At 35.5% G+C, this 10,526-nt stretch overlaps 1 protein-coding gene and 1 long non-coding RNA gene across 4 annotated transcripts; both read right to left on the reverse strand.

Annotated features, from left to right (window-relative positions):
* Window positions 1–270: 270 nt before the first annotated feature.
* Window positions 271–6,663, reverse strand: LOC131223799 (structural maintenance of chromosomes protein 2-2-like). 2 transcript variants are annotated; one of them, XR_009160700.1, is made up of 5 exons: window positions 4,752–5,218; window positions 4,465–4,603; window positions 4,202–4,295; window positions 3,999–4,087; window positions 271–646 (listed from the first exon to the last, which is right to left on the reverse strand). XR_009160700.1 is itself a non-coding variant. In XM_058219312.1 (5 exons), exons 1-4 carry the CDS (start codon window positions 5,689–5,691, stop codon window positions 4,013–4,015), a joined length of 501 nt encoding a protein of 166 aa, XP_058075295.1. In that variant the 5' UTR covers window positions 5,692–6,663; the 3' UTR covers window positions 272–646; window positions 3,999–4,012. The 2 variants fall into 2 exon arrangements, 1 of the variants encoding a protein (XP_058075295.1); XM_058219312.1 differs by lacking the exon at window positions 4,752–5,218 and adding an exon at window positions 5,545–6,663 and having other exon boundaries at window positions 272–646; window positions 4,465–4,649.
* A 140-nt stretch (window positions 6,664–6,803) lies between these two features.
* Window positions 6,804–10,167, reverse strand: LOC131223800 (uncharacterized). Of its 2 annotated transcripts, XR_009160702.1 has the most exons (4): window positions 10,009–10,167; window positions 9,638–9,906; window positions 7,060–9,464; window positions 6,804–6,971 (listed from the first exon to the last, which is right to left on the reverse strand). It is a non-coding gene; the product is annotated as an uncharacterized LOC131223800 (long non-coding RNA). The 2 variants fall into 2 exon arrangements; XR_009160701.1 differs by having other exon boundaries at window positions 9,638–10,167.
* Between the last annotated feature and the right edge of the window lie 359 nt (window positions 10,168–10,526).

Raw genomic sequence — 10,526 nt, forward strand, 5'->3', positions numbered from 1 at the left:
CCACCAATAGCGACAGACGTGTTATGGATCATATCCGTAGCAAAAAGGATTTTATCCTTAGCAATAGATACCAATAACACCAATAATATCCGTAGCAATAGATACCAATAGCTACAGACAAAAGCCGTAGCTATAGCTATGGATTATATTTGTAGCTATTTTTTTGTAAAATTGTAATAATACGACCTGTTTCTATTGCAAGAACTTGCTGTGATTGATAACTCATCTAAGCTTAATGCTGATAGAAATAGTACATAAAATGCAATCAGAAAAAAATGATGCATTTATTACAAATATCAATCAAATCATACAATGCATTCTACATTCACATTTCTAAATAAACAATACTTCACTTTGCTCAACCTATCATAAGAATTATAACTAAGGCGTGCCTTCATGTGCAAGAAACAAATACACTCCAACACAGTAAACACCCTCCATATGCATTCAATAATGCTTACGTTTTTACAGAATTTTCTTCCTTCAGACGGTCAATCTCAGTAAATGTAGAAGATAGAGCTTCTTTTTTCCTTGAAACTATAGATGTAACTTATGTGGACTTCGACACAAGATCACTTTCAAGTTCTAAAACCCTTCCCTTGAGAAAATGAATTTCATCCTCCACTGACTTCTTTAGCTTGTCAGCCTGTATAAAACAGCATTTGTAGACACAATCAAACAAGCATGCCTTTGTACACATCTTAAAAGGAAGAAAGACAAAAAAAACACTTATATATGAAGAAATAAAAAATGTACTTACAAATCTTCTAAACTATGGCAAAATCCAACATGAGTAATGTGTTCAAACCTAGGATGGACTTTTAAACACAAAACCTAGGTTTAGGTTAAGGTTATAGGTTTAGGTTTAGGTTAAGGTTTAGGTTTTTAGATTTAGGTTAAGGTTATAGGTTTAGGTTAGGTTTAGGTTATAGGTTATAGTTTTAAGGAATTGAGAATAGGTTAAGGTTTAGGTTTAGGAAATCGGGTTTAGGTTCGGGATCGGGTTTTCAAGTTTAGGTTTAGGTTTAGGTTAGGGAGTTGAGATTAGGATTAGGTGTAGGTTTAGGTTTAGGGATTTGAGAATACATTTAGGCTATAGGTTTAGGTTTAGGTTTTAGGTTATAGGTTTAGGTTTAGGTTTTAGGTTTAGGTTAAGGTTAGGTTATAGGTTATAAGTTTAGGTTATAGGTTATAGGTTATAGGTTAAGGTTTAGGTTATAGGGTTTGGTTTAGGTCAAGGTTATAGGTTTAGGTTTAGGTTAAGGTTTAGGTTTAGGTTATAGGTTATAGATTATAGGTTAAAGCTTTAGGGAATTGAGAATAGGTTAAGGTTTAGGTTTAGGAAATCGGGTTCGGGTTTGAGATCGGGTTTAGTTTGGGTTTTCAAGTTTAGGTTTAGGTTAAGGAGTTGAGATTAGGATTAGGTGTAGGTTTAGGTTTAAGGATTTGAGAATACATTTAGGTTTTAGGTTTAGGTTTAGGTTTTAGGTTTAGGTTAAGGTTATAGGTTTAGGTTAGGTTTAGGTGTAGGTTATAGGTTATAGCTTTAGGGAATTGAGAATAGGTTAAGGTTTAGGTTTAGGAAATCAGGTTCGGGTTTGGGTTTTCAAGTTTAGGTTAGGGAGTTGAGATTAGGATTAGGTGTAGGTTTAGGTTTAGGTATTTGAGAATACATTTAGGTTTTAGGTTTAGGTTTAGATTTTAGGTTATAGGTTTAGGTTTAGGTTTTAGGTTTAGGTTAAGGTTAGGTTAGCGGTTATAAGTTTAGGTTATAGGTTGTAGGTTATGGGTTAAGGTTTAGTTTATAGGTTTTGGTTTAGGTTAAGGTTATCGGTTTAGGTTTAGGTTAAGGTTTAGGTTTAGGTTATAGTTTTAGGTTAAGGTTTAGGTTTAGATTATATGTTATAGGTTATCGGTTATAGCTTTAAGGAATTGAGAATAGGTTAAGGTTTAGGTTTAGGAAATCCAGTTCGGGTTTGGGATCAGGTTTAGGTTTGGGTTTTCAAGTTTAGGTTTAGGTTTAGGTTAGGGAGTTGAGATTAGGATTAGGTGTAGGTTTAGGTTTAGGGATTTGAGAATACATTTAGGTTTTAGGTTTAGGTTTAGGTTTAGGTTTTAGTTTATAGGTTTAGGTTATAGGTTAAGGTTAGGTTATAGGTTAAGGTTTAGGTTTACGTTAAGGTTTAGGTTTAGGTTATAGGTTTTGGGATTTAAGAATAGGTTTAGGTTAAGGTTATAAGTTTAGGTTTAGGAAATCGTGTTCGAGTTCAGGATCAGGTTTTGGTTTGGGTTTTCAAGTTTAGGTTTAGGATTAGGTTAGGGAGTTGAGATTAGGATTAGGTATAGGTTTAAGTTCAGGGATTTGAGAATACGTTAAGGTTTAGGTATAGGAAATCAGGTTCGGGTTCGAGATCGGGTTTACGTTTGGGTTTTAGGTTTAGGCTAAGGATTTAGGGATTTAGATTCGGGTTCGGGATTTGGTTTTGGTTTAGGTTTAGGTTTTACGTTTAGGTTAAGGTTACAGGTTTTGGTTTAGGTTATAAGTGTAGGTTATAGGTTTAGGTTTAGGTTTTACGTTTAGGTTAAGGTTACAGGTTTTGGTTTAGGTTATAAGTGTAGGTTATAGGTTTAGGTTTAGATTAGGTTATAGGTTACGATTTAGGGAATTGAGAATAGGTTAAGGTTTAGGTTTAGGAAATCGGGTTCAGGTTCGGGTTCGGATTCGGGTTTAGGTTTGGGTTTTCAGGTTTAGGTTTAGGTTAAGGAGTTGAGATTAGGATTAGGTGTAGGTTTAAGTTTAGGGATTTGAGAATAGATTTAGGTTTTAGGTTTAGGTTTAGGTTATAGGTTTAGGTTTAGGTTATAGGTTAAAGCTTTAGGGAATTGAGAACAGGTTAAGGTTTAGGTTTAGGAAATTGGGATCAGGTTTAGGTTTGGGTTTTCAAGTTTAGGTTTAGGTTAAGGAGTTGAGATTAGGATTAGGTGTAGGTTTAGGTTTAGGGATTTGAGAATACATTTAGGTTTCAGGTTGAGGTTTAGGTTTAGGTTATAGGTTATAACTTTAGGGAATTGAGAATAGGTTAAGGTTTAGGTTTTGGAAATCAGGATCGGGTTTAGGTTTGGGTTTTCAAGTTTAGGTTTAGGTTAAGGAGTTGAGATTAAGATTAGGTGTAGGTTTAGGTTTAAGGATTTGAGAATACATTTAGGTTTTAGGTTTAGGTTTAGGTTTTAGGTTATAGGTTTAGGTTTAGGTTAGGTTATATGTTAAGTTTTAGGGAATTTAGTTTAGGTTATTGGTTAAGGTTATAGGTTAAGGTTTAGGTTATAAGTTAAGGTTTAGGTTTAGGTTAAGGTTAGGGTTTAGGTTTAGGTTAAGGTTATAAGTTTAGGTTTAGGAAATCGGGTTCGGGTTCGGGTATAGGTTTAGGTTTAGGTTTAGGTTAGGGAGTTGAGATTAGGATTAGGTGTAGGTGTACGTTTAGGGATTTGAGAATACGTTAAGGTTTAGGTTTAGGAAATCGGATTCGGGTTCGAGATTGGGTTTACATTTGGGTTTTAGGTTAAGGGTATGGTCCCTGCAAATACAGATATAAACACGGCCTGTCCAAATGGCCAGGCTCCTCCAATGTTGTCCATAGGAAATGGACAGCTTCATCATGGTCATAACAGCAGTTTCCACCTTCCAGGGACCCCTGTTCATCCGGATAGCTCCAACGCACATCCGGGTCTTCTCCATTAATTTCGAGCAAATATATAGACACGGCATGTCCCCGGGATCCACTGAATTCGTCTGATCCAGGGATCCAAGGAAGCTGGATATTATAATTTGGGCCATAGTTTTAGCCATCTGAAACGCTGAAATCACGCACACTAACATAATCCGGAAAGGAAATTTCTTTCGTTGAAATATACTAACAAAAGTAAATGACATTCTTGATTTTCAACTAGAAAGCGCAAAATATGAACTGGAACATGAGAGCAGAAAAGTGTTGACTCACTTGTTCACTTTAACCTAAGTAACTTTTAGTGTTTCCTTCTTCTTTTCACCAAGCTCTTCAATCACCTTCTTGATTTTTGACTTATCATTCTACGTAAGAGAAGAATACAGTAAACAAACAACTTCAGACATAAACTAATTCAATTTAATTTTTTTTTAAAAAAAAGATGAGATCCTTTACAGACTGAGAAATACACAATATACCTCAATGATGTTTTTATTAGATAATAAGTCATTGTATTCATCTTCAGCTTTCTCAAACATTGCCATAATTTCTTTGTTGACCCTCTTCTCCAGGCTGAAAGCAATCAATCAGATTAACTAAGATGCATGTCCATTAACCTTCTTCTTTAAAAAAAAATGCAAAACCAGACATCAATTAGGTGTTGAATCATACTATTTCATTGTCATGGAAAAGAAAACAAAGAAGCACAGGAAATAACACAACAAGTAATCTAATCACTCACCCAGATTGTTCAGCTTGAAGTTTCTCAAGCTCCTCCCTTGATTTACGAGGATCATGAGATGAGAAGTCATAATCTGTCCCACTTTTTCCAAATAATTGTTTCTTAGCTGTAATCCAACTATGCCTTTCTAGTAGTTTATCTACCTTTGGGGAGCAATCTTTCTGTTTCATCTCCATTCGCTTAATCTATGTGAATGGGAAAGAGTGGGTTTCTATCAAGAACGCATACACAATTTCATAGATCAAGTAAGTTAAATAAAATAGGAACAGAATAACCACTGCAAGTACCTCATTTTCCAATTTTTTCTTCTCACTATTTGCATCACTAATTTTATGCTGAAGCTTCTGTTGCTCCTTGACAATGGCACTGATCTCAGCGTCACATTCTTTCATCTTTGAACGACTCAAATTGAGCTCAGATTAGGCTTGATCATATTCCTTCTTTATGGAACTAACCTGCAATAGGAAAGGCAATAAAGACGCGTGCATTTTGTGTTTAGCAAAAAGGGTTAGATTGTAAGTTTAAGCATCTTGCTTGTAAGGTTATCTACTTCTGCAGTGAGGCTGTTTATCTGTGTCTGTAAAGAAACCAATTGATTTTCCAGGGAAGCATGCTCTTGAATGACTGCGTCCTTCTCCATAATGAGCCTCTCTCTTTCATTTTCAAAGTCATAAATCCTTTCACAATTGAATGCATCAAAATTTAAAAATAAACATGTGTAAGAATGCACCAATTACAATAAGAAGTGTGTGCAAGAATGCACCTTGTTGTCTATTGAAGATGGAATTGAATTAGTCTTGTTTTTGTTGGGATTGCTTTTGCCTACATTGATGCTCAAATGCGAGACACATCCCATGGAAATATCTACAGTTCCAGATCAAACCTATAAATCAACAACAAAACAGAAGTGCAGTTTGGGTAGTATCGCACAAGTGAGTAATGTACATATCAGCTGATTTATCTATGAATTTAGTCTCCACTGTAGAAAAATGAGATAAAGCCAAAAGACTACCAACTGATCAATGTACATACCAGCTGATTTATCTAGTTATTCGATGTTTTAAGTGGAAATGAACTAACCTTAAGAGCTTTTTTCCTCATTAGCATACTGAAATACTGACATAGAGAAAATGCCTCCACTGAAAATGTAGTCCTCAACCAGAGCTTGCATCCTATAAGAAAACGCCATAATGAAATAGATAAATTAAACTTTGGGAATAAAAACATTGGTATAAAGTAAAAGGAATCAGAACAAAGAAATCACTGCTAGCAAAACATCCTACATTTGAGAAACTCACTGATATTGAATTCAATCAAAAAAACTACATGCACAAAGAAATCAGAACATCCAAATGCAGACTCTAGGGGCTGAGGACAATAATATCTATGACTGTTAGAAGTGCCGCCTTTTTTTCTTTTTCATTTTCTTTTTTGTCAAAAGAATGAGGTGGGTTGGTGATCTTGGTAACATTGGAATGGACAACTAGTTCCGCACCTAGGCGACATCAAACATATCCATGTCAAGTCCATGAGCTTGATATGCTGATGCATTTGCAGGGCTGAGATTGCATGGGTGGTTTTTGGTGTATTAAAATCATAAGCATATATGATGATTCAAATGCGTGGATTGCAAAAACTCATAGAATATCTATACACATCTAAATCATAATATAAAGGAAAGAAAGCATATCTGAATCACGTGTAGCCAGGCTACAAGCCCCAGCCTCATCCGCATCCTCAGGCTTAATAGTAATTTCAGCAATTTCATTTTATTTAACAGAAAATGTATGGTCTACATGACAGTTAACTAGCCTGAAATGAAATACACTCACTACCAAAATAAAATAAAATCTGATGACTCAATATCTGAAAATAGGGTAGCATAAAACCTACACCAAACTGAGGCTTGCATTCCTGAACCTGATGACTCAACTCAAAATCTCATCGGGTCAACTGAGTCAGCTCGCTGACTTGACGAACCCAAAGACCTACACCAAAGATGTTGAAGAAAGATAGAATGCTATCTTCAATACCTTGTTTTCCTTTCTTCTTCTATGTTGCATTCCGGGAACCCTTATCCCATAGATGTAGCATCCAACATATAACTTCCAACCTATTAAGTGAATGTAACATCCAAAACTTTCAATACGTTGGCCCACTATGAGGATCACCTAGTGTAAAAATCATCCCATTTATTCATCATATATATGGGTTACACCTAGAAAACAATGTCTTACCATTGATAAATACCAAAATAGAAGGGGGTCGCCGACTCTATCAGTGATGTAGTTGCAGCAACCAATGCACATTTAAAGACATTGAGTGTTGATTCATACAAACTAGTGCAACACATCTGAAAGTAATGAGGAACATTGCAGCCCCTAGGCAATGAGCAATTACCAGACCATCCATTCCCTTTATGCCCTGCTCCATCTCTTCAATCATAGGGCATGTGACAAACCCAAAGCCCTTCAAATATCCTGATGTTCGGTCAGTTACCACCCTAGCTGATAGATGACAAGATACATATACAATAGCATGAATTTTATTACTCTTACACAAACCTTGAACAACTAACCAAATTTTACTACATACCTAATTTTGGGCACGGATCAGTTCTGCTTCTGAAATTTACTACAAACTCAAAATTTTATTCTAAAGAAAAAGAAATTCCAAATCAAGATTTTTCTTAAAAAAGAAAGCTAGAAATAAAATAAAACATAAATAAAAATCAATATATATAGGTGTGCTATGTCCAACTCATGCAAAACACAAGGACTACTACTAATTGCATTGGAATAAGTACTCCAATGTCAATTAACCCATCAATATCTCATGACAGGTGGTTGTGTCCAACTCACAAGTGAGATAAGAATAGGACCTTCGTGTTCTTACCTCAGCTATGATTTATAGCATCAAAAGTGGGAAATGACAGCCTGCATAAAGGCAGGTTATGTTTTCCACTCTGCCTTAAATAGAAAATGGGTCAAACCTTAACCTGTGCTTGGCCCACTTTACATTCATGGAATTGTATTCTTATGATGCACTTAGAGAGTTTGAGTAAAACATTGGCATTAATGTGGTAAGAAATAAGCATAAAAGAAAATGGAAATTGGGAGAATATCAGGTAAGAGAGTTGGTATAAATGATTTACCATTGCAACCTCTTTATAGTTATCAGTTAATAAAGATAGCTTCTTCAATCCACCACCTGAAGTCAAAGCAACTTCGCCTGCTACACCTTGAAACACATTGCATTAGACCTACAATAAGCTACCAATTGCTTCCCCAAATGATTGTCAACGGTAGGCATTCAATCCCATTTATATGTAGTAAATAGCTATTTCTGATGGTTTCTATGGTAAAAAGACACGCACATTTATATGTAGTAAAAAAGGAAAACATGTGTATCATTCGTATTTTGTGGCATACATTTGATGGGGCATTAATGGTTTCTATTAGCCTGACCTGCCTGACCTTAAACAGCAAAAAGAAATGAAAAAATGGAAAAAAAAAAACCAAATTTTAAAAAAGACAATAAATACATGCTTATATATAAACAAGTTACATACATGTTCTAGTAAAAAAACATGCTTATAATAATTTCAAGCATGAGCACAAGCAACCTAATTAGGATAAAGAGTAAACCACAATAATAATAATAATAATAATAATAATAATAATAATAATAATAATAATAAAGGCACAAAATGCCCAAAAATGTCCAAAGATGCCTGAATCAACTTTTCTTTCCTTACTCCTCCAAGCATGAGCACAAGCAACCTAATCATGTATCATTTACAATAAAAATAAAAAAGATAAGGAAAAATTGATTAAAAAAAATCAGTGGAAAAAAGGCGTTAAAACATGAATAACAGGAAAATCATCCAAATGGGCCCTAATAGAACACGCATCAAATATGATTGGGTTAATTGGGGCCCATTACATTGAAAATACAAAACAAAAGAAGAAACCCAAAAAACAAAAAATGATTATTTATCTGTCTTGCATGTTTTTCCCAATTCCCAAAGTGATCCATTCAACTCAGATTCATCAAACGCCCTTGAATTTTGTATTTGGATATGAAAATAGGCATATAGATTTGGTCAAAACCACAGTATAATCTTCCTCCAAGCTCAAGGTGAAGAAAAAAGATTTATTTTTATTTTTTTTTAAAAAGGAAAACATCCAATTATGTCAGTTGATCCAACTGATGTATTCTGATGAAGACCAACAATCCTTCTCTGCATAAAAGGAACGAGAATACAGCCGGCAAATGCAATTGCTTCCCAAATAGGTATAAATTCCTTGTTGATGCAAACTAGTTGCATTCTCCAATCTGCAATTTATTCAAACTGGCCTTAAAACAAACTATTTTACCTTTCTCAACATTTATAAATGGCATTTTACGAAACGTTGTTTCCTTCATTTCTATTTCCACGAAGCCAAATAGGCAGTCCTGACCATTGGTCTGTTACATTCTTCCTTGTGTAGAGTATTAAATTCTTTTAGCTGGGACAATTCTAGCCTTTTGATTGTGGCAAAAAACAAGTACATTTTGGTTGAAAATTAGAGTGCTGGTCTCCATCCAAATGAAATTTATCCAAAGATTGGTGCCTGTGAGTTTCCCATCACGGAGAATTTCAGGCCTTCATCAATCTGCAGTTCGATGCAATAGGCCAATGGTCTAGATTACAGAACCATGGGTCCCATTGTGGAATATAATGTTTGTCCTTGTACAACTACAAATGGGAATGTAAAATCTGTAAACAAGAAACACTACTCTTAAAACAACATGAATGCAATTAAAATCTACAAAAAAGATAAGTATTAAATAGGTGCATATAAGGAAAAAAAATTCCAATAAATTAAAAATTTTGAACGTACCAACTGATCCAACCATATGTTGAAGAAGAGAGGCAACATGCACATGGAGAGAGGAAATGAACCTTTCCAACTATTTTTTGCTGCAACTAGAAAGTAGAGAAATAGGAATAGATCCTGAAGATTTTATACAATGCCTTGTAAACAGCAAAGCCACAACAGATTGACAAAAAAAAAAAAAGAAAAGAAAAAAAAAAAGAGCATAATAAAATTTCTAAAGACCTGCATACACACATTCACTTTGCTACTACAAACATGTAAATAGTCTAAACTAGAGTTTAATCAATTACTGTGCATGAGGAGCCATGCTATTTGCATTCCCAAAACAATGCCGGGCAACAATGACCGGAATCCCATGGTTTCCTACAGCAACAGAACCCGTATGTCTGTATTTCAAGTTCAAGAATAGATACGCAAAACCATCTCTAATTTACTCTCTTACAATATCAACAAAAGGTATAGTCAGATGGCAGGTTCCTCTGCTTCAATGTCATTGACAACCCCATGGCATCTTGGGAATCCATAATAGCAAGCAAGTTGTTCATCTATCAAAAAAAATCTGTAGGTGAAACAAAAAAGAAACCAGCTTAAATACTATAGAAAATGGAAACAAAATGCACATCATATCGGGAATCTTCAAAACCCCTTTGAAAAAACCCACCTTGCAGGGAAAAACCAGGCTACCGCACGTCTAGAATCCGAACTCCTCTTCCGCTTTCTTCAGGAGGGAGATGAAAATCGGGAGGTTGAGGAACTGGGTCGGGATCATGAATCCCCTTTGAAAAAACCCACCTCGCAGGGCATTCACGGCTGATGCATTGGAGAGAGGAGGAGAATGAGAGAGATAGAGCAGAGATCAGGAGGGAGAGACAGGATCAAGAAAGAAGAGCTTAGGGAAATCTCTGATTAAGGAATGGAGAGAGAGAGAGAGAGAGAGAGAGAGAGAGAGAGAGAACGCGGGTGAAATACCTGTGTTTGGGCACGTCTGTGTTTTGAGCGCGCGCCCAAATATGGGGGTCTTCCGACTGACGGACGTAGATCAGGGGCTCCGTGGGGCCCACCATGATGTATTTAGTTAATCCATTCCGATCCATAATTTTAATAAATTATTTTACTTTGATACATAAAATTTCAGGTATATTGAATGCCCAAGTGGACCACACCATAAGAAGCAACTGT

The sequence above is a fragment of the Magnolia sinica genome, chromosome 13 (genome assembly GCF_029962835.1).
Source record: "Magnolia sinica isolate HGM2019 chromosome 13, MsV1, whole genome shotgun sequence".
NCBI lineage: Eukaryota > Viridiplantae > Streptophyta > Magnoliopsida > Magnoliales > Magnoliaceae > Magnolia > Magnolia sinica.

Coding starts and splice junctions, on each gene's coding strand:
- LOC131223799 (XM_058219312.1), bottom strand. CDS start 5,691: ATGTTTTTATTCCCAAAGTTTAATTTATCTATTTCATTATGGCGTTTT. Junction 4,650..5,544: donor TGAGGAAAAAAGCTCTTAAG/GTTAGTTCATTT, acceptor CCATTCACATAG/ATTAAGCGAATGGAGATGAA. Junction 4,088..4,201: donor CTAATAAAAACATCATTGAG/GTATATTGTGTA, acceptor TCTCTTACGTAG/AATGATAAGTCAAAAATCAA.